A 23,891-nucleotide genomic window follows, 5' to 3' on the forward strand; every position below is an offset into this window, starting at 1 on the left:
GGCCGTCACATGGACGTACTGTACCTGTCTAAATTCGGCCTAAGCAGGGTTCCCACGTAGCGTAAAGGCTGCGAAATTTAGACAACAAAATTCTGTACGGAAATTATGCAGCATTTACAGTAGCAGCAAAGTGGATGAGATTTTGAACATCCAATACCAACTAAAATGTTAATAAATTGACCTACGATGCTAAATTTAAATCCACAGCATGCCAATTTATGCTGCATTTTCATTGCTGTTCTATTGCGAGTTTTCCCCATAGAATTTAACCCACAACAGAAACCCAAGTGTTGCGACTTATGTTGTGGAATCGCGGTGATTACGCCGCAAAAATCGCAACTCAGAAAAAAATTATAATAATACTGCAGCGGTCACATGGGTTTTAGTGCGTCATCCAGGGAGGCCGGGCCGCATAGCCACGGAGGGACGCATCACCATGACAATGGCGTAAGTAAATATCGGCTTATTTTTTATTATTTATACACTGCTTTCCGCATCAATGGGGTTAAATAAAACAGTAAGGGGGGCAATAAATGATAAAAAGAAAGCGTTCAAACTACTAAAGCAAGACAGTAGTGACGAGGCATTAAATAATTATAAAGAAGAAAATAAGTTCTTTAAAAGACATATAAAGGCAGCAAAGATTGAAACAGAGAGACTCGTTGCCAAACTAAGCCCTTATTCACACGACAGGGTTTCCCGGACGGGTGACGGCCGTTCATAAATCGTCCGTCACATTAGGAACAATAGACCCCTAATGGGGCCATTCACACAACCATTCACACAACCGATTTTTTGATGGCCCGGGAAACCTGGCCGTCAAAAAATGGGACATGCCCTATTTTCGGCCGCCCGGCTCCCATGGAGGTCTATGGGGCCGGGTAATACAGTCCATATATGGACACAGCGACGTCACTCACTTGGCCGGGGATTCCGCTACAGGAGATGTGAGTGACTACACTGTCCATATATGGACACAGCGACGTCACTCACTTCTGAAGCGGAATCCCCGACCCTATGGCCGGGGATTCCGCTACAGGAGAAGTGAGTGACTACACTGTCCATATGTGGACACAGTGACGTCACTCACTTCTGAAGCGGAATCACCGACCCTGTGGCCGGGGATTCCGCTACAGAAGAAGTGAGTGACCAAACTGTCCATATATGGACACAGTGATGTCACTCACTTCTGGTGTAAATGATCTGCCAGGCACAGCTTCGGGGTTAACTCCCATAGGTAATCAGTCTACACCTGAATCTACGTCTCTGAGACTGACTCCATCTTCCACCACTCAGGATGGCAGGCTTAGGAGTGGGAGAGCCTATCGCAGCCTGGCCAGACGGAGCTAGCTCCCGCCCTCTGTCTATTTATACCTGCCTTTTGTAAAGGATCTGCCAGGCACAGCTTCGGGGTTAACGCCCATAGGTAATCAGTCGTCACCTGAGTCTATGTCTCTGAGACTGACTCCAGCTTCCACCACTCAGGCTGGCAGGCTTAGGAGTGGGAGAGCCTATCGCAGCCTGGCCAGACTCAGCTAGCTCCCGCCCTCTGTCTATTTATACCTGCCTTTCCTGTTCCTCCTTGCTTGTGATTCTTCTCGTGTGGTTTCCTGGCCCAGCTACAGCTTCTGACTATTTGATCCTGCTCCATATTGACCCCGGCTTACTGACTAATCTCCTGCTCTGCGTTTCGTACCTCGTACACTCCTGGTTTGACTCGGCTCGTTCACCTCTCTTGTTGCTCACGGTGTTGCCGTGGGCAACTGCCCCATTTCCCTTATCTTTGTGTACCCTTGTCTGTTTGAGCGTAGGGACCGCTGCCCAGTTGTACCCCGTCGCCTAGGGCGGGTCGTTGCAAGTAGGCAGGGACAGAGTGGCGGGTAGATTAGGGCTCACTTGTCCGTTTCCCTACCCCTATCATTACATAATCACAAGCCCATTACCTAGTCTACCCTGGTCCCTGTCTCTACTATGGACCCCGTTGAGACCCTGGCCCAGCAAATGCAGGGTCTCTCCCTACAGATCCAGGCCCTGGCTCAGAGGGTCAACCAGCCTGACGCTACCATGGCAGTGCCCCTCACCTCTTGAACCCCACCTCAAGTTGCCTGACCGGTTCTCAGGGGATCGGAGGACTTTTCTCTCCTTTCGGGAGAGTTGTAAGCTTTACTTTCGCTTAAAGCCTCACTTCTCAGGTTCTGAGAGCCAGCGGGTGGGTATAATTATGTCCCGGCTCCAGGAAGGGCCTCAAGAGTGGGCCTTCTCCTTGGCTCCTGACGCCCCTGAACTTTCCTCCGTTGATCGTTTCTTTTCTGCTCTCGGACTCATTTATGATGAGACTGACAGGACTGCCTTTGCCGAGAGTCAGCTGGTGACCTTACGTCAGGGTAAGAGACCTGTTGAGGAGTATTGTTCTGACTTTAGGCAGTGGTGCGTAGCTTCTCGGTGGAATGACCCTGCCTTAAGGTGCCAGTTTAGGTTGGGTCTGTCGAATGCCCTGAAAGACCTGCTAGTTAGCTATCCCTCTTCTGACTCCCTAGACCAGGTTATGGCTTTAGCGGTACGACTTGACCGACGTCTCAGGGAACGACAACGTGAACGTTTATGTGTTTTCTCCTCCAACTCCCCCATGATGCCTCCCGAGGTTCCGTTGCTTCGTTCCTCCCCAGAAGACTCAAAGATACCTAGGCAACTCGGGGCCTCCGTGTCCCCCCAACAACATAGAGATTTCCGCAGGAAGAATGGTCTCTGCTTCTACTGTGGGGATGACAAGCATCAAGTGAACAACTGTCCTAAGCGTAAGAATGCAGCCGGAGAACTTCCGCGCCTAAGTGATCATCGGGGAGGTCACTTGGGCGCACAGGTATTTCCCGTAAATATGAAACGTAATAAGATCTTGCTTCCCTTTCAGGTCTCTTTTGGTGGTAGGTCTGCTAGCGGCAGTGCCTTCGTGGATTCAGGGTCCTCTGCTAATATCGTGTCTGTGGAATTTGCTATGTCTCTTGCTATGCCTTTGATTGATTTGCCTAAACCTGTCCCTGTAGTGGGTATCGACTCCACTCCTCTTGCTAATGGTTATTTTACACAGCATACCCCTGTTTTTGAACTCCTTGTTGGCTCCATGCATTTGGAGCAGTGCTCTGTACTGTTGATGCAGGGATTATCGTCCGATTTGGTTTTAGGCCTTCCCTGGTTGCAGTTGCATAATCCCACGTTTGACTGGAATACTGGGGAGCTTACCAAATGGGGTAATGAATGTTTGACGTCATGTTTTTCTGTTAATTCTATTTCTCCCCCTGAGGAGGTGAACACGCTACCTGAGTTTGTTCAGGACTTCGCTGATGTTTTCTCTAAGGAGGCCTCGGAAGTGTTACCTCCTCATAGAGAATACGATTGCGCTATCGAATTGGTACCAGGAGCTAAGCTTCCTAAGGGTAGGATATTTAATCTTTCTTGTCCCGAACGTGAAGCCATGAGAGAGTATATCCAGGAATGCCTGGCCAAGGGTTACATTCGCCCCTCTACTTCTCCGGTAGGTGCTGGCTTCTTCTTCGTAGGGAAGAAGGATGGTGGTCTTAGGCCATGCATTGACTACCGTAACCTGAATAAGGTCACTGTAAGGAACCAGTATCCCCTTCCTTTGATTCCTGATCTCTTTAATCAGGTTCAGGGGGCCCAATGGTTCACTAAGTTTGATCTACGGGGGGCATATAACCTTATCCGCATCAAAGAGGGGGATGAGTGGAAGACTGCGTTTAACACGCCCGAAGGTCATTTCGAATACCTCGTCATGCCCTTTGGGTTGTGTAATGCTCCTGCGGTCTTCCAGAATTTCATAAATGAGATTTTAAGAGACTATCTGGGGGTATTTCTTGTAGTATACCTTGATGACATACTTTTGTTTTCCAAGGACTGGTCCTCCCACATTGAACATGTCAGGAAGGTGCTCCAGGTCCTTCGGGAAAACAAACTGTTTGCTAAGACCGAAAAATGTGTGTTTGCGGTGCAAGAGATACCATTTTTGGGTCAAATCCTCACTCCTCATGAATTCCGCATGGACCCCGCCAAGGTCCAGGCTGTGGCGGATGGGTCCAACCTGCCTCCCTGAAGGCGTTACAGTGCTTCCTGGGATTCGCTAATTATTACAGGAGATTTATTCCTAACTTCTAGGTCATCGCTAAGCCTCTTACGGATCTCACTCGCAAAGGTGCCTATCTCCTCCACTGGCCTCCTGAGGCTGTCCAGGCTTTTGAGGTCCTTAAGAAGTGCTTTATCTCGGCCCCAGTGCTGGTTCAGCCCAACCAAATGGAGCCATTCATCGTGGAGGTTGACGCCTCCGAGGTGGGAGTGGGTGCTGTCTTGTCCCAGGGTACCAGGTCCCCCACCCATCTCCGTCCATGTGCCTACTTCTCCAGGAAGTTTTCGCCCACTGAGAGTAACTATGATATTGGAAACCGCAAACTCTTAGCCATTAAATGGGCATTTGAAGAGTGGCGCCACTTCCTGGAGGGGGCTAGGCACCAGGTAACGGTCCTTACCGACCACAAGAATCTGGTTTTCTTAGAATCTGCCCGGAGGCTAAACCCGAGACAAGCTCGATGGGCATTATTTTTTACCAGATTCAACTTTTTGGTCACCTATAGGGCTGGGTCTAAAAATATTAAGGCTGACGCACTGTCGCGTAGCTTCATGGCCAGCCCTCCTTCGGAGGAGGATCCTGCTTGTGTTTTGCCTCCAGGTATAATCATTTCCTCTATTGATTCTGATTTAGTCTCCGAAATTGCGGCTGATCAAGGTTTAGCTCCCGGGAACCTTCCTGAGGACAAGCTGTTTGTTCCCCTGCAACTCCGGCTAAGGGTACTTAGGGAAAATCATGACTCTGCACTATCTGGCCATCCAGGAATCCTGGGTACCAAGCACCTCATTGCCAGAAACTACTGGTGGCCTGGGTTGCTTAAAGATGTTAAGGCCTACGTCGCCGCTTGTGAGGTTTGTGCTAGGTCCAAGACTCCCAGGTCCCGACCAGCAGGCTTACTATGTTCTTTGCCCATTTCCCAGAGACCTTGGACCCATATCTCCATGGATTTTATCACCGATTTGCCTCCATCTCAAGGCAAGTCGGTGGTGTGGGTTGTAGTAGACCGCTTCAGTAAGATGTGCCACTTTGTGCCCCTCAAGAAACTACCCAATGCTAAGACGTTAGCTACCTTGTTTGTCAAACACATCCTGCGTCTCCATGGGGTTCCTGTCAATATTGTTTCTGACAGAGGGGTACAATTTGTTTCATTGTTTTGGAGAGCCTTCTGTAAAAAGTTGGAGATTGATCTGTCCTTCTTCTCGGCTTTCCATCATGAAACTAATGGCCAAACGGAGAGGACTAATCAGTCTCTAGAACAATATTTAAGGTGTTTTATCTCTGACTGTCAACATGATTGGGTCTCATTCATTCCCCTCGCCGAATTTTCCCTTAATAACCGGGTCAGTAACTTGTTAGGGGTCTCCCCCTTTTTCTGTAATTTTGGGTTTAATCCACGGTTCTCCTCCGTTTCACCTGGTAGTTCCAACAATCCCGAGGTAGATGTCGTTCATCAGGAACTGTGCACAGTCTGGGCCCAGGTTCAGAAGAGCCTAGAGGCGTCCCAGAGCATACAAAAGACTCAGGCAGATAGAAGACGTTCTGCTAACCCCTTGTTTGTGGTCGGGGATCTGGTGTGGCTATCTTCTAAAAATTTGCGCCTTAAAGTCCCGTCCAAGAAGTTTGCTCCCCGGTTTATAGGACCGTACAAGGTCATTGAAGTCCTTAACCCTGTCTCCTTCCGACTGGACTTGCCCCCGTCTTTTCGAGTGCACAACGTCTTTCATGCCTCCCTCCTTAAACGCTGCTCCCCGTCCTTGACTTCCTCGAGGAAACCTCCGGTCCCTGTTCTCACCCTTGAGGGGGTAGAATTCGAGGTGGCCAAGATTGTGGACAGCAGGATGGTCCAAGGCTCCCTCAAGTACCTGGTCCATTGGGGAGGATACGGGCCTGAGGAGAGGACTTGGGTACCCGCCCGGGATGTTCACGCTGGGGTATTGCTCAGGAGGTTCCACCTTCGTTTCCCCAATAAACCAGGTCCACCTAGAAAGGGTCCGGTGGCCCCTCATAAAAGGGGGGGTACTGTAAAGGATTTGCCAGACACAGCTTCTGTGTCGACGCCCGTGGGCAATCAGTCTGCACCTGCTCCTATGTCTGTGAGACTGACTCCATCTTCCACCACTCAGGATGGCAGGCTTAGGAGTGGGAGAGCCTATCACAGCCTGGCCAAATGGAGCTAGTTTCCGCCCACTGTCTATTTATACCTGCCTTTCCTGTTCCTCCTTTGCCTGTGACTCTTCTATGCTTGTTTCCTGGCTTGCTGCTGCTGCTGCTTGTACTACTCATCCTCTGCTTGTTATTGACCTTGGCTTTCTGACCACTCTCCTGCTCAACGTTTTGTACCTCGCTCTCTCCTGGTTTGACTTGGCTCGATCACTACTCTTGTTGCTCACGGTGTCTCCGTGGGCAGCTGCCTCGTTTCCCTAGCTTCTGTGTACCCTTGTCTGTTTTGTCTGTCTTGCACTTACTGAGCGTAGGGACCGTCACCCAGTTGTACCCCTTCGCTTAGGACGGGTCGTTGCAAGTAGGCAGGGACTGAGTGGCGGGTAGATTAGGGCTCACCTGTCTGTCTCCCTACCCCGTCATTACAAATTGTTTTCTCTTTTATGTAGGCTATAGGGGAGAGCCATTATTCCAGATCATATAAGATTTGTACATCCCCAGTGCAGGGGTTGGTAACTGTGCTGCCGACTAATTTGGCTTCTTGTGGTTCTTCTCCCCTCTGTAGACGCTGTACCTTCCTAGTACATGTGTTGCATCTAGTGCTCACACTGTTGATTGTTCACAAGAATTTCTCGAATCTGCTAGTCTTCATATGGAATGTTATTTCCATTCATAGTCGCTTGATCGACTTGATAACGCAATATGGCTATATATGTTTTTTGTTAATGTTTTTATTTGTTTGTCTGTGTCCCCCCCCCCCACCCCTCCCTCTCTTTCCTCAGACTTTTTTTTTATTAGGAGATCTGATCTGTGGCACGGGACTAGAATGCTAAGGATGCACTGCAACCTCCCAACATTCCGCTCTGGACGCAGTTTGTTTGGCCTTTGGAGGTTTATATTAATGTTTGACACCGTGCTTCCGGATCTGTTATGGCACGTATAGTTTCCTTGAATGTTAAAGGATTAAACTCTAATGTAAAGAGGAGACTTGCACTCCAGTAGCTGAAACATTTAAAGGCGGATATTGCCTTCCTCCAGGAAACGCACCATGAGACATCCGGATCTTTCAAATTCGCCTTGCCTCATTTCCCTATGGTCTATTCCGCTAACCAAAATAAGAAACGGGCAGGTGTCGCAATTTTGGTTTCTAGAAATTGCCCACTGCAAGTCCATCACTGATCCGCAGGGAAAGTATATCATTCTTGTAGGGACTCTGAAAGGTGTCCCAATCACTCTATGTAACGTGTGTGTGCCACGAATACGCTGCAAATCCCCTTCTTAGAAAAAGTTTTAGCAAAAATCTCCCGTCTACCATCCAACACTTTGTTTATAGGAGGTGACTTTAATCTCCCTCTCTCTGATATATTGGATAGGCACTCCCTCACTACACCACCTTTGGAACTGCGTCGGCATACATCGTCATTTTGCCAATTGATTCGTAAATATAACCTATATGATCTATGGAGAGTTTCTAACCCTTCGGCTAAACAATATACTTTCTACTCACACCCACATATTACACATACTCGGATAGATTTATTCTTGGGAAACATACCCGGCCTCCGTTGAACCTCATCTGCTGACATTCGTCCTATTACCTGGTCAGATCACGCCCCGATAATGCTTGATCTGCATTCTGACTTACGGACTACCCGGAAGTTTCATTGAAGATTGAACGAACGACTTAAATCACCGATACATAGGGCCTCCCTTAAAACCCACATTGACACTTATTTCACTCTTAATAAGGACTCGGTCCCTACATTGTCCACAATATAGGAGGCTCACAAAGCAGTTCTCAGAGGGCATTGCATCTCCATCTCCTCCCGCCTCAAACGAGATATGGTGCAACAACGCGTAGACCTGATGGCGACTCTCACTAAATTGGAAAATAAAATGTCCCTGTTCATCTCCACATCTACTCTTCGTCGTATTATTGAGACGCGGAGCAAGTTGAAAGATCTCTCTGTAGCCAAGGTAGAACAATTACTATTATATACTAAACAACGTTACTATGATAGGGGGAACAAGGCACATTCGTCGCAGCACAACTGCGCAATAACCGGTCTCAATCTGCCCCATCTGCACTACAAGATACACAAGGCCAATTGCTCTTTGACCCTACCCAGCAGGCCAATATATTCCACCAATACTATACAAAGTTATATTCTCTCCCGTCACAGCTCCCTACAGATCCATCTGCCCGTGCCCAACATCTCTCGGAATATCTAAAATCCTGTCCTCTCCCTACTCTTACACCCACTGATTCCACTATGCTCAATGCGCCTATTACTTTAGAAGAACTACAAGATACTGTCAAAGATCTCCCTAATGGCAAATCCCCGGATCCTGACGGCTTCTCATACCTCTATTATAAAGTCTTCCAGGACTCCCTTATCCCCACACATGTTAGCTTACTTTAATTCCTTCCTATTAGGTGCGACGATCCCCCCCTCTATGCTTCATTCCTTTATTACGGTTATTCCTAAACTGGGGAAGGACCAATCTGACTGTTCTAACTATTGACCGATATGCTTGTTGAATGCTGTTCTCAAAATATTCACCAAGATTTTGGCCAATAGGCTTGGCTCACTTCTACCTGGATTGATTCACAACGACAGGTTGGCTTTGTTATGCATCGACAAGCTGGAGACAACACTAGAAATACTATAGATCTGGTAGATGTTCTCAATAAATCTGATTTGTCTGGCCTACATTTTAGCTTGGACGCCGAGAAAGCCTTTGACCGACTAGATTGGTCCTTCCTCTTCGCCACCTTAAAGACGATAGGTATCTCTGGCCCTTTTCTCACTGCAATACAGGCATTATACTCCTCTCCAAATACAGTGGTTAAATTGCCACATGCGACTTCTCAACGCCTTTCTATTTTCAATGGTACTCGTCAAGGTTGCCCTCTCCCCCCCCTTCTTTTTGTGTTATGTGTAGAGCCATTGGCTTCCCGTATCAGGAGTAATCCATATATTCAGGGAATTATGGTACGAGATAGGGAATTTAAAATTTCCCTGTTTGCTGACGATGTCCTCTTGACATCAGAGGAAGCGTAATCTCGCGAGATTATGCTGTAGATGACAGGTTACAATGAGATTACGCTTGTTCTGCTGTAACTACCACAGAAACAGTAACGAAGTGCAGAGATTGTGAATAGACATCCCGTGGAATGTCTATTCACTGTCTAAACACTTCAATATTGTTAATGTGTTAGTATAAGACAGCACATAGTGATCTAAAAGGATTCCTATGCGCTGACTAAATGAATGGAGAGGAGTGTATGACGCTGATTGGTCAGCGTCATACACTCCTCTGTACAACGCCCACTTGGTCTAAAGTAAATACACGCCCACTTGGGCATTAAGAAACTCATTAGCATAAATCTAAAATCACTAATAATGTGGTGAAAATAGATAGTTTTTTTTTAAATAAAAAGCACTGCTGTCACCTACATTATAGCGCCCATCTCCTTATGTAAGAGATAGGCCACTTATAATGTGGTGACAGAGCCTCTTTAAGTACCCGTGTATGACTAGGATATCTCTCAGATCCCTTCCTTCCACACCCCATCCCTACCCTTGTGTTCCTGTCTATTGTCTTGTTATATCTGTTTAATTAGTTCTCTACTTTATGCGAGCAGAGTATATCTGTGTAATATGGTATTGGGTGGAGTTCCGGCTCCGTCAACACATGTTCTTTACCGGGAGCTTGCACATCAATGTTTCTATGCCACATGACACCTTTTCAGTATATGCAACATTTTGAATTTATCTATGTCATAACTCTCATTGGCTGTTGTATTGCACTGAACACTGTAATATTATGATATCTCCTATGTTCCTCTTCTGCAGGATCATTGTTCTTTGTATTTCTTTTTATTGTCCCTTTTTCAGAGATAAAAAATATATAATAAAAAAAGAAAGAAAAAAAAGAGGCATAGAAGCTTGTGACAAGAACATAGTTTTGCCTATATATAAATCACTAGTCAGACCACATATGCAATATTATGTACAATTTTGGGCATCTGTGTATAAGAAGGACATGGCTGAACTAGAACAGGTGCAAAGAAGGGCGACCAAGGTAATTAACCCCTTAATGACCGAGCCTGAAAAGACCTTAATGACCAGCTAAATTTTTCTGTTTTTGCCTCTCTGCCTTTCAGCAGCCATAACTTTTTTATTTTTTCATTGACGTGGCTGTATGAGGCCTTGTTTTATGCGAGAGAAATAGTATTTCTTTCCTCCCCCACAGTTTGGGGGTAAAAAATTATTTTTTTTACGGCATGAATATAGGAAAAAGCGATTCTTGGCATAGTTTTTCTTGTTTCACGCTAAATAACCCATTAGATTAATTCTTCAGGTTATTACAGGCGTAATACCTAATATGTGTAGGTTTTTTGTTTTTATTTAGTGTAGGGGCAATAAAGTGTTTTTTATGCAAAATAAAGACTGTTTTTGGGACTTTATTTATTTATTTTTTATTACTTTTTTTTTTTTAATCCCAACAAGGGCTAACTTTATTTGTAACTTTTTTTATTTTTATTTGTAATGTATTAGCATACTCCTCTATGCTAATACATTACACTGTGTCACTATGACACAGGTTGCTGATCGGGCAGCACATAGTGCGCCCGAACAGCAGGCAAACGGAACAGACAGCCCTGGGGTCCTTTGTAGGTCCCCAGGCTGACTGCAGAGTGATTCCCCGGTGTTTGATTGCATCACCGGAATCCCGGCGATGCAATCAAAGAGGGGAATTCCCTTTGATCATGCCGCGGTCACGGACCGCGGTAATCAAAGGGTTAAACAGCTGGGGTCCGAATGTTTGCCGACCCCAGCTGTGTTCAGGAGGCTGCTCTAAGATCAGGTGCTGTAAGTTACAGCTCCTTCTTAGAGGATGAGTGCTCACAGGAGCGCTCATCAGCCTCTCCTACAGCTACGCCAAAAGACGTCGTTGTAGGCTCGGGACCTGCACCACCTGACTTCAAAAGACAGTGGGCGGTCAGGAAGGAGGTAAGGGAATGGGCGGATTGCAGTACCAAGAAAGGTTATCAAACTTGGGGCTGTTCAGTTTAGAAAAAAAAAAAACCTAAGGAGCGATCAAATTACAATGTACAAATATATAATTGGACAGTACAGACATCTTTCTAATGATCTTTTTTACACCCAGGCCTGTAACAAGGACATCAGGGCTTTCTCTACATATATAGGAAAGAAAGGTTTCACCACCATCACAGACAGGGATTCTTTACTGTGAGAGCAGTGAGACTATGGAACTCTCTGCCACAGGATGTTGTGGTGGTTGAGTCTTTGAACAAGTTCATGAAGAGCCTTCATGCCTTTCTTGAAAATTATAATATTACAGGTTATGGGTACTATATTCTGGAGATGGGACATTGATCCAAGGATTTATTCCATATTTGGAGTCAGGGAGGAATTTTTCCCCTAATGAGGCAATTGGCATCAACCTCATGAGGGTTTTGCCTTCTGGATTAACACAGTAGGATTATAGGTTGGACTTGATGGACCTGTGTCTTTCTTCAACCTTATCAACTATGTAGCTATGTAAATAGCCAAGTGTTGTGACTTCTGCGGTGGAAAACTTTTTTGGGTTTAAAATTAATTAAAAAAGCTTATACTTACACCCAGGCATTGCCATAGCAATGCTTTCTTCCGTTCTTCTTCCAGGCCAGCCTCCTGGGATGACATTTCATCCCATGTAACTGCTGCATCCAATCACAGGCAGCAGTGGTCATATGGGTTGAAGCGTCATCCCGGCAGGCCGGACCACACATCAACAGAGGGACTCGTCGCCATGACTATGGCCAGGGTAAGTATGAACTTTTTTTTTCTAGCGCTGCTTTCAGCAGCGGAAATTCCGCCTGAAGAATGGCACCACACAAACTGTGGGTGCGAGTTCTAGTTTGGATACACTGTGTCGTTTTATGCAGCATATCCGACCCGTGGGAACCTGGCCTTACCTGCGGATTTAGTGTTAGGCATTGATTATAGCAGAGTATATGTGCACCTGCGGATTTCCAGAGTTTTTTTCTGCGTTTCTGCTGTACAAACTGCAACAAAACAAATATGTTGCGTAATTCATGCTCCCCATTGACGTCTATGGGCTAAACAAGCAGCATCTCTGCACAGAACCCACAGCATAAATTGACATGCTGCAGAATTGAAAATCGCACCACAGAACACTTTCCGCATTACTTTTCAGTGTTTTTTTCCGCAGCATGGGCAAGAGATTTTCTAAATCCTATTGACTTTGCTGCTACTGTAAATGCTGCAGAATTTTCGCACAAAATTATTTGTTGTTGCGGAATCTCTGCAGCATTTATGCTACATGGGAACCCGGCCTTAAGTCTCTTCAACTCTGTAATACAGCTCTGTATTATGGAGGCAATCACTCTGCTTGCAGTTGTATGGTGCCTCAAAACAGCACCGTATTCTCCCCTAGAAGTAATGTTCACACAGTTTTTTTTTATGCCGATTTTTTTTTAACATTCTTTATTTTTGGGTATTTTTCAATACAACTAAATTATAACAAGCCAAAAGTATACAGCAATACAGAAAACATACGCATCCATCTTACATATTGAATCAGCAAAAAAAACACGCATAGAGCATCAAAAAATATACAAGCCGTATTATGCATATGACACATTTCTATAATGAAACACAGACCTCTGTACCAGCAGAGGCGAAGTTAATACAATGGACAGGGTACCCGGCCATCGAGGACATAGAGCTATACATTACCAACAATACTGAAAATGCGTCCAGGACAGTGGGCACCACGGCAGGCGGCCGGGTAGCACAGCTTGTGACGAGGCATCACGTACGTACTCCACATCGGATAGAGGAGAAAGCAAGCAAACAGAACCAGAGGACCCAGACTCCCACTATCAACCTCAAGGCGGATCAAGCCAACACTCCCCCCTGCTATGTCCTATAAGGCCTATGCATAGAGGAGATATTCTTCCGACTCACAGAACTCCTGCCACTTCTGCCATACCAATCTTCCCGCTCTCTGACAGTCTCGCTGGGCCTGTGTTGCCTCCTCCATTCTCTGCAGCAACAAAATCTCCTGAAACCATTCAGTGATGGTTGGCGCACTACTGGTTTTCCATAACCGTGGAAAAACTTTGCGGGCTGCGAACAACAGAAAACTGATCAGAGTTTTCGAATATGTTTTAATCGCTCCAGGGAGCATGGAAAGAAGCAACACCTCCGGAGTGTTGGGGAGCACTTGGCCCGTGATTTTTTGTATAAGGTCCACCACCGTTGCCCAGAATGCGTGAATCAACGGGCACTCCCACCAAATGTGCAGCATCGTACCCCCCACTCTGCCACACCGCCAACATTCATCTGGTACCACCGGGTAGAAGGAATGGAGCAATGCTGGGACCCTATACCAGCGCGACAAGATCTTATCATTTGTTTCCTGGGCCTTGCAGGAGATGGAGAAACTGTGACACAAATTAAAAGCTTTTCACCAATCCGCCGACGATGGAGGCGACATAAGCTCTCTCTCCTCTCACATAGGAAGGTGGAACCTCATTATGTAATTCTTGCAAACACTTATAGAGAAGAGAAACAGCCCACTCCGGAGGGGAATCAGCAACACACAGCTGTTCTATCGGTGTCAGGTTTCTGTTCGAAGACAGCCTCTCCCTATTGGCAGTATAGAAGTGTTGTAGCCGCAAAAAATCCCAGCGCCCAACCGATGATCTCTCTGGCTCCGGGACAAGTGCCTCAAAGGACTTCAAACCCTAACCCATCAGAACATGACGAAACGTCAGTGGCGAAGGCCTGGACGAAAAGGACAAGAAGGTAGACTGCTTACCCGGTGGAAAGTCTGCATTATGAGATATCGCCACTAATGGGCCATCGGGAGGGATCCCCATAGCCAGACTTCGATAGCGTTTATATGCAAGTACCACCTGTCCTGCCACCAAAGGGAGCATAGCGTTCTCCCTCCCCTTAAAGTACCTCCCCCGGAGCCACGGAAGGACCGTGAGAGGCACCGGCGCCAGAAGATTCTCCAGCCTCACCCACAATTTAGAGTCCGCATGATGGAACCAATCCAAGATCCTAGCACTCACTGTCGCAAAGTAGTAGGCCAAACAGTCAGGCAATCCTAACCCCCCGTTCCGCTTACTCTTGAACAGGGTAGCTTTTGCTATTCGCGGTGGTCTGCCCCGCCAAACAAACCTGGCCAGTGCTTTGTTTAACTGAAGAAAAAAAACCCTGGGCAAGATACATGGGACCGTCTGAAAAATATACATTAAGCGCGGCAGGATATTCATCTTTATCACGCTTATCCTACCCAACCACGAAAAGTCCTTGGGCTCCCATTTGTCTAAGTCGGCTCTGAGAGTTTGAAGGATAGGCAGAAAATTGAGAGAGTAGGAGTCCGCAAGAACCACAGGTATCCGCACCCCTAGATATTTCAACGAGCCCATCTGCCATGAAAAAGGATAGTTGCTACGTACCTGCTGGGCGTCCTCCCCTGATAAAGATATATTCATAGCCTCGCTCTTAGACATGTTCATCTTGTAGTTACTATAATAGCTATACGTTCGAATGGCTTTCATCAGGGGCGGCAATGTGAGGTGTGGGCTTGTAATATAAAACAATAAATCATCAGCAAACGCCGACACCTTAAAATGCATCTCCCCAACTTGCACCCCCCGAATGTCAGCATTGTGTCGAACTGCTACCAAAAGATGCTCCATCACCACCGCAAACAGCAGGGGCGACAGTAGGCAGCCCTGTCTAGTCCCATTACTAATCCTAAATGGCGCAGAAAGAGATCCATTAACCCTAACCCTTGCCTGGGGATGATTGTAAAGGGACATTATACGTGTCACCATTAGGCGACCAACTCCCATCTGGCTCAGAGCCGCCTCCAAAAATCCCCAATCCACCCGGTCAAAGGTCTTCTCCGCATCCAGCGACAACAGCATACAGGGCAGTCTACTCTTGGTCACATGATGAATCAAAGAGAAGGTCTTTAGTGTATTGTCTCTGGCTTCGCGTCTTGGGATGAATCCCACTTGATCCGGGTGAATCAGGGATCCCAGGAACCCGGCTAGTCTATTCGCTATCAACTTAGCGTACATCTTAGCGTCTGTGTTAATGAGATTGGCCTGTAGTTCGCACAATGTTGCGGATCCCTACCCCCCTTCGGTATGACCGTGACATGAGCCTGTAAAAACGACTCGGGGAACTTCACTTGTTCCGAAATAGAATTAAACGACTCCTGCAGCGGCGTCACTAAGTCCTCTGCCAGGGATTTGTAAAATCCTGCCGTGTACCCATCGGGCCCCGGGCTCTTCCCTGCCGGTAATGCTTTAATAACCTGCAGTAACTCCTCCCTGAAGAATGGTGAATCCAGGCCCACAGCCTCCTCCGCAGACAACTGAGGCAATGCTGTGTCCCTAATGTATTCAGCTAACGAGAGCGGTGTTTCGGTCAGGGCAGTACCCAGGGTAGGAGAGGGCAGTTTATAAAGCGAGGAATAATACTCGCAGAAGGCCGATGCTATGTCCTCCATCTTAAACGCCAAGTCCCCTGCTAAGGTTTGTATCGAGGGAATAAAGGAAGACGTCCCCCGTTCCCGCAATGCCCTCGCCAATGCCTTCCCCGCCTTATTACCCCACTCATAATAATAGCGGGAACACACCTGACGGAGCCGAGCACTCTGCTTATCTAGCAGAAGTTGGATCTCATGGCGAGTCCTAGTAAGCTCCCTAAGAGTGCGCTCCTGTAACGTCTGCTTATGCTGGGATTCTAGGGACTGTACGCTTACTAAAAGTGCCTGTAGCTTCGCCCCCCTCTCCCTCTTAAGGCGAGCTTCGTGCTTGATGGGTACTCCCCGAAGCACGCATTTCAGAGCCTCCCACTTCACCGCTGGGGCCGTGTCATCTCTAGCGTGATCCCCCCTAAAATTCTCCACCGTTTGTTTCAATTCTGTTCTACACAATGGGTCCTTCAGCAAAGATTCGTTTAAGCGCCAAGTAAAGTCACTGTGACGCTGCGGTGAAAAGCGCAGTACACAAGACACCGGAGCATGGTCAGATAGAAGCACACTACCGATAGAGGACTCTTTCACAAAAGACAATAGATTATGGTGAACCATAACGTAATCTATCCTGCTGTAGGAGTTATGTGCGAACGAATAGAAAGTGAAGTCCCTATCGTCTGGGTGGGTCAGCTTCCACACATCACAAAGCCACATATATCTAAGCCTCTTCCTCAATTTGTTCAATTTATTGTAGGCCAGGGAAGTCTGCCCAGAGGACGTGTCAAGCAACGGGTTAAGGGCCAGATTAAAGTCCCCACACAGGATAGGCGCACCTGACGCGAAAAAGGGCTCGACTCTGCCAACATCTTCAGGAAAATAGGAACCTGGTTGGTGTTGGGGGCATAAATATTGGCTATCGTGACCGTGCGGACCCCCACCTCACATTTCAGAAAAAGAAACCGTGCCTCTGAATCCACATAGGTATCTATCACTCTACCCTGAAATGACTTATGCAGAAAAATAGACACCCCCCTAGTCTTGCCCTGCGGATTACTGCTGTGGTATCCCACTGGATAGTATTTATTGCGAATGGTTGGAACCTGATCCGCCCGGAAGTGAGTTTCCTGAACACACAGCACCTGGGCCCTCTGTTTGTGTGAAGCATACAAGATCTGAGACCTCTTTTCCGGAACATTAAATCCCTTCACGTTCAGGGATGAGATGGTGAAATCAGACATTATCCCTGAAGTCAAAGAGACTCAAGATGCATCTTATCACAAAATACCTGTATTCGCCAGTCACTGCCGCCATGCCCACCATCCCGTCAAAGACACTAAGCACCTCGCACTCCGTCCATGTATACACTGCATTAACACAGCATTGCCTAAAAAATAGAAAATGGATAATAAGGAGAAAAAAACCCCAAACAAATGTCAAGTAAAACATCCTGGCACACACTATACTAATTTGTGCCACTCAGCACTTGTATCACTGGTTAGAACCAGTCCAGTCGCAGCGATATTCCTATGTGGGGGTCACAGGTCTCTTATGCTAGAGTAAACCACCTACGGGGACTATAATTGCCGAACATAAGCCCACTCCGGGATGTGTCTAACCGCCCTAGAGCCTAACTTTGCTTAGTATATTTAGACCAGGGCCCTACATCCACCCATCAGGAAATAATAACCCTGCGTTTCACAGACTCACAAACGCACCAACGTGACGGGCTCGGGCATCCCTGCATGGGTGAACACCTGCAATACAACGGGGTTAAAGAAAAAGCAGATTCATCACATCACATCAACGCTCCCGAAATCTTGACGGGGACGCTCTCTGACGTCGTTGCGGTCTCTGCGGCAACGGTGATCCATCTCTCTCCAGCCTCCCAAGTGCGGGTCTCCCAGTCCACGGTGTTCCCGGCTCCCGTACCGTATCCATTTGGAAAGTCTCCCAGTCCGGCAATGAAATGACAGGCAATCCAAGGGCCCTCAAAAATCCCGGGAGTTCCCCATGTGTATACAACGAGACAGTTCTGTCCTCCACTCGCACATGCAGGGCAAAGGGGAATCCCCATCGATACGATATTCCCCGTTGTTGCAACACAGAAAGTAAAGGGCGCATCATCCCACGCTGTCTCAAGGTGCATCTCGCTAGATCCGGAAACAGGAGCAGTTTGGCCCCATCAAAATCAATCTCCGCCTTCAATCTCGCCTTCTGTAGAATCTTTTCTTTTAGGCCATAGTAGTGTATAAGGCAGATGACATCCTGTGGCCTAGCCGCATCAGCACTCTTCGGACGCAATGCCCTGTGAGCTCTATCTATTTCAATATAGGTATCCACAGGGCGGTTGAGCAAGGTGTTAAAGATACCTGTCAATGTCGGCATTAAGTCAGCAGTTCTAGTTGCTTCCGGTAAACCTCTCAGACGTATATTATTCCTACTGTTCCGGTTTTCCAGGTCGTCCAGTTGCCCTTGCAGTTGCCGTTGCTGTGAGCCTGACACTCTCTGCGCCTCCGTTAGCTGTTGTATAGTTGCCGACACAGAGTCCTTCCATGTTTCCAATGCACCCACCTTAGCTCGCAGGGCAGATACTTCAGATTGGACCACGTGTAGATCCCGGCGCCACGCCACTTTCAAATCAGCAGCCATCTCTTCCATGTCCCTCTTAGAGGGGAGAAGTGGCAGCAATGCTTGCAATTCCGGGTGACCCCGGAACGTCTGGGCCGCCCGGTCTGGCGGCGGGAGATCTCCCATCAGGCTCCCACCAGCAGAGGAAAGTGGGGAGGACCTCTCTCAAACAATCCCCCTAAGTTTCTGACACCTGCAGGTTTTGGGGGTATCCCCCCTTCTTCCGAGGAGCACTTCTCTCCCTCTGCTTCCTCAGGCTCTTCCTGAGCCTGGTCAGAATTCTGGTCTGACAGCATCTCCGGATCAGTCATCTAGGCCACCGTAGCCCTGTCCCTCCCGGTGATCTGCACAGGAGAGCCGGCTGACAGACTGCCTCTCTCCCCTCCAGCGGCATCTTCCTGTGCTCCTGCAATGCTCCGGTCACGGTCGCCATCTTGGCTCTGCCACGTGTCGGCAGAAGCAGGTAAGTTGCAGCTCCTGCTGCTCTCACCCTCTCTGTGGCTCTTCTCCTCTGTTTCCCACATCTCCTGCGCCAGCGTCCTCCTATGCCTCAGTACAAGCTGAGTCGGCCCGCTTCTGAGGGGCGGCTTGGCATCCGCCATCACATGCGGTGACTCACCCCAGTCACGGCCGCCGCCATCTTTGTTCCTCCTTGAGGTCCCCGCCGACACTGGCGTCCGACCTCCACTCCTCTCCCAGCCGTCCTCTCCAGCCAGGGAACCGGGGGCCTGCGATGCTGCTCTCTCTCCCTCCGTTGACATCAGCTCCCCCAGGCTGAGAGCCAGCCGGACGGGATTACACTCCACGCTGCCTGCCGGCGGCTCCATCAAGGGCGGCGTCTCGGCCCCCTCCGAACCCGAATCTCTGGGTGCCAGAGGTAGAAAAAAAATTGAAATGGGGGTATCTGCACCCCCTTGCGTCTTGGTACCCCGTAAGGCCTTTTTGGAGCGGGTTTTCCACATTTAAGTGCTCGGTCTGTCCCTATTTAGCACAGGCCTAGGGAGAGCTCTCTCAAGTACGTCTGCTCTCCAGCTCGTCCAGCCACGCCCCTCCTTTTATGCTGATTTTGACACATTTTCCATGTCAGAATCAGTGTGATTTCAATAAGGCTATGTTCACACGGGGTATTTTGCCGAGTTTTTTGACGCGGTAACCGCGTCGCAAAACTCGCCAAAAACGGCCCGAGAACGCCTCACATTGATTTCAATGGGAGGCGTCGGCGTCTTTTTCCCGCGAGCAGTAAAACTGCCTCGCGGGAAAAAGAAGCGACATGCCCTATCTTCCGGCGCTTCCGCCTCTGACCTCCCATTGACTTCAATGGGAGGCAAGAGAAAGCGTATTTCTCGCTGTTTTATGCCCGCGGCGCTCAATGGCCGCGGGCGAAAAACGGCGCGATAATCGCCGCGAAAATCGGCGTGCAGGGAGAGGAAAATCTGCCTCAAACTTCCAAACGGAATTTTGAGGCAGATATTCCTCCCCCAAAATACTCCGTGTGAACATAGCCTAAGAATCAGAGGCACTTTTTTTTCAGGACAGATTTTTTCTAGATGCTGAAAAAAAAAAGTATCCTGCTCTATCTTGGGGCGGATTCTGCTCTTAAAACGTCATTGAAATCAATTGAAGGCATAGAAAAACTGCGCCGTGCGGCTTGTCGCGGTTTTTGATGCTTTTTTTGTCAAGAAAATGCTATCAGATTTCTTAGCTGAATAAGTTTCCCAACCAAAAAAAAAGCTCCAAAAACCGCCTGCATTTTAAAAAATGGTTCCAAAATCCTGAAGGATATTTGAAGGCAGATTTTTTCTGCTTGATAAAAAACGCTTTGTGAACATACCCTAAGGCCACGTTCAGACGTGGCGGAATTGCTGTTGAATTTCGCTGTGGACAGATCAAAGTGGAATTCTGCAGCAGCCGTTTCTTACATTTGTTTCTATACATTCTTAGAAAACTTAGTTCAGATGTTGCGGAAAATAACTGTGCGGAAAATAGTCTGCGGAGCAGAATTTCCCCTCCGCAGCATGCACATTATGTTGCGGAGAAGCAGCGGAATTTCACTGTGGATTTCAGCCTTTGCAATGCAAAAACTGAAATCTGTGGCAAGTCCGCTGTGATATCTGCAATGTCTGAATTACCTTTCAAATATGCAAATGTTGGTGCAGATTTGTTGCACAATTGCCCCCGAATCTGCACCAACATTTGCAGAGTAAAATTTCTGCCACGTCTGGCCGTGGCCTAAGACTGGGTTTCCACGTAGCGTAAACACTGCAGAACTTCCACAACAGCAGCAAAGTGGATGAGATTTTAACAAATCCCATGCACACGATGCAGAAAAAATCTGCAGCTAAAACATTCAGAAGTTGACCTGTGTTGCGTTTTTAGCCTCTTTTGTTGCAAGTTTTCCCCAATTCATTGGGGGGGTAAAACCCGCAACAAATAGCATATGCTGCAATTTTTGCGTGGTGGAAATGCTGTGATTTCACTCCTAAAACCGCAAATCTAAGCAAAAAATAAACCTTTTTTTTTAAACCCCTCCGGGACTGAGCCATTTTTTGCTTTTTCATGTTCGTTTTTCATTCCCCACATTCCAAAAGCCATAACTTTTTTATTTCTCTGTCAATAGGGTGGTGTGTGGGCTTATTTTTTGCGGGATGAGTTGTAGTTTCTATTGGCACCATTTGAACTACTATATAACGTACTAAGAAACTGAAAAAAATATATTGCACGCTGAAATTGAAAACAAAACTGAGATCCCTCCATTTTTTGGGGGGTTTCATTTTTACGGCTTTCACCATGCGGTAAAAACGACAACTTAACTTTATTCTGCGGCTCAATACAATTACGGTGATACCAAATTGATATAAAAAAAATGTTTTGTTTTACCACATACTGAGAGGCATAACTTTTTTTATTTTATCGTTGATTGAGAGGTGTGATGACTTATTTTTTGCGGGACTTGCTGTCGTTTTTGGTACATACAACTTTTTGATCACTTTTTATTAAATTATTTTTGAGAGCTAAGTTGACCAAAAAACAGCAATTTGGGCGTTTAAAATATTTTCTTTTTTACGGTGTTCACTGTGCAAGTTAAATAATTGTATATTGTAATAGTTCAGTCTTTTAGGGACGCAGCAATACCCATTTAGTTGTTTTTTTTACATTACTTTAAAGGAAAAATTATAATTTTTTTTAATTAAACTTTTAATAAAAACAAATTTTTCACTACTAATAACTTGATTTAACTTTTTTTTAAACATTCTATTAGTCCCTCTAGGGGACTTGAACCAGCGATCATTAGTTTGCTGGTACAATACAAAACATTGTTATTTCTACAGGCTTCTGTTAAGCCCTGCCACAGGCACGGCTTAAAGAGGCTCTGTCACCAGATTTTGCAACCCCTATCTGCTATTGCAGCAGATAGGCGCTGCAATGTAGATTACAGTAACGTTTTTATTTTTAAAAAACGAGCATTTTTGGCCAAGTTATGACCATTTTCGTATTTATGCAAATGAGGCTTGCAAAAGTACAACTGGGCGTGTTGAAAGTAAAAGTACAACTGGGCGTGTATTATGTGCGTACATCGGGGCGTGTTTACTACTTTTACTAGTTGTGTATAGAAGTATCATCCACTTCTCTTCACAACGCCCAGCTTCTGGCAGTGCAGACACAGCCGTGTTCTCCAGAGATCACGCTGTGTCGTCACTCACAGGTCCTGCATCGTGTCAGACGAGCGAGGACACATCGACACCAGAGGCTACAGATGATTCTGCAGCAGCATCGGCGTTTGCAGGTAAGTCGATGTAGCTACTTACCTGCAAATGCTGATGCTGCTGCAGAATCAACTGTAGCCTCTGGTGCCGACACGATGCAGGACCTGTGAGTGACGTCACAGATCTGCACTGCCAGAAGCTGGGCGTTCTGAAGAGAAGTGGATGATACTTCTCATCAGAAAGCCCAGCTAGTGAAAGTAGTAAAAACACGCCCCGATGTACGCACATAATACACGCCCAGTTGTACTTTTACTTTTCAACACGCCCAGTTGTACTTTTGCAAGCCTCATTTGCATAAATACGAAAATGGTCATAACTTGGCCAAAAATGCTCGTTTTTTAAAAATAAAAACGTTACTGTAATCTACATTGCAGCGCCTATCTGCTGCAATAGCAGATAGGGGTTGCAAAATCTGGTGACAGAGCCTCTTTAACAGAGGCAGAGTGAAGGCAGACCTGGGGACCTTCATTAGACCCCTGGGCTGCCACAACAACCATCGGTACCCCATGATTGTGTTGTGGGGGCGCAGATAAGCTCTCAGAGGGGGCCGCCTCCCCTCTTTTTAAGGCTTATGATGTTGCAGTCACAATTGACTGCAGCATTTGAGGGGTTAAACGGTCAGGAACAGCGCGATCGGTGTTCCTGGCCTTTAGCCCCAGGTATCAGTTGTAAAACACAGCTAACACCCACAGCATATGGAGTGCGCTCAGCGCGTGAGTACGCTTCATACATTACTCCCTGCACCACGACGTGCTATTACGTTGTGGTGCACGAACGGGTTAATTAAAATTAATAAAAAAGTCAATACTTAATCCCTGTGCATTCCTTTATTCTGAGTGCAGCCCGGCCTCCTGGGTTGACATTTCATCCCATGTGACTGCTACAGCCAATCACAGGCTGCAGGGTCATCCCAGGAGGCCGAGCTGCACTCAGAACAGAGGGATGCGTCGCTATGCCAATCCCCGGGGTATAAGTATTAGCTTATTTTTTTTAACAGCACTGTTTTTCGCAGCGGGGATTCCAGATGAAAATCTGCAACACAATTTGGTTACTTTTACGTGTACATTTATGAAGCATATCCTACCCGTGGTAACTTCGCCTCATACGTCTAGGGGAAAATAACTTAGTAATACAACATGCGATGGAACGCGTCATAATTTTTTTTTGTATGAATCTGTGAGGAAAAAAAACTGATTTTGATCAGAGGTACAATAGTGGCCCATAATCTGTAATACAACTGTGTGTGCATTATACTAAAGAAAGTATCGGGGGTAACTCCATGTAACCCTCTAGAAGCCGCTGTCAAATGAGACCATCTAGGTGGTTAGAGAGAGGGAGAGGGCACCCTCTATTACCCCATCAGCACCGATTGGTTGCCATGGCAGCTGGGGACCTAACAGAAGCCCCCAGGCCTGCCATGGCTTTATGCCTATTAGGACTAATAGATTGCCTGTCAATTTGTTACTGACAGATAATAATGCTTTGGTATACTGAGCATAGCAGCAATAAAACTCCCTAGTGAGACAATAAAAAAATAAAGTGAAATAAAGTTTAAAAGAAATGTATTAAAAAAAGTGTCCACATAAAAATAAAAATTAAAACCATTTTTTTCCCCCACAAAATCAGTAAGTAATGTGTAGCCACTTTTTCAGAGAGATGTG

General features: G+C 46.9%; 1 protein-coding gene across 2 annotated transcripts in view; it reads right to left on the reverse strand.

Moving 5' to 3' along the window:
• Positions 1-23,102, reverse strand: part of LOC142660250 (actin, alpha cardiac muscle 1) — a 76,033-nt gene extending 52,931 nt beyond the window's left edge. Inside the window, exon 1 of one of the 2 annotated variants that reach the window (XM_075836836.1) lies at positions 23,039-23,102. Coding sequence is in view for 1 of the 2 variants with exons in the window: in XM_075836834.1 (XP_075692949.1) it covers positions 17,124-17,158 (35 nt within the window). In the remaining variant the exon portion in view is untranslated. Of the gene's footprint in view, positions 1-17,123; positions 17,188-23,038 lie in introns of those variants that run through there. The other variant, XM_075836834.1, reaches the window with a different exon arrangement.
• Between the last annotated feature and the right edge of the window lie 789 nt (positions 23,103-23,891).

Source organism: Rhinoderma darwinii, chromosome 9 (genome assembly GCF_050947455.1).
Source record: "Rhinoderma darwinii isolate aRhiDar2 chromosome 9, aRhiDar2.hap1, whole genome shotgun sequence".
In the NCBI taxonomy this organism is placed as follows: Eukaryota; Metazoa; Chordata; class Amphibia; order Anura; family Rhinodermatidae; genus Rhinoderma; species Rhinoderma darwinii.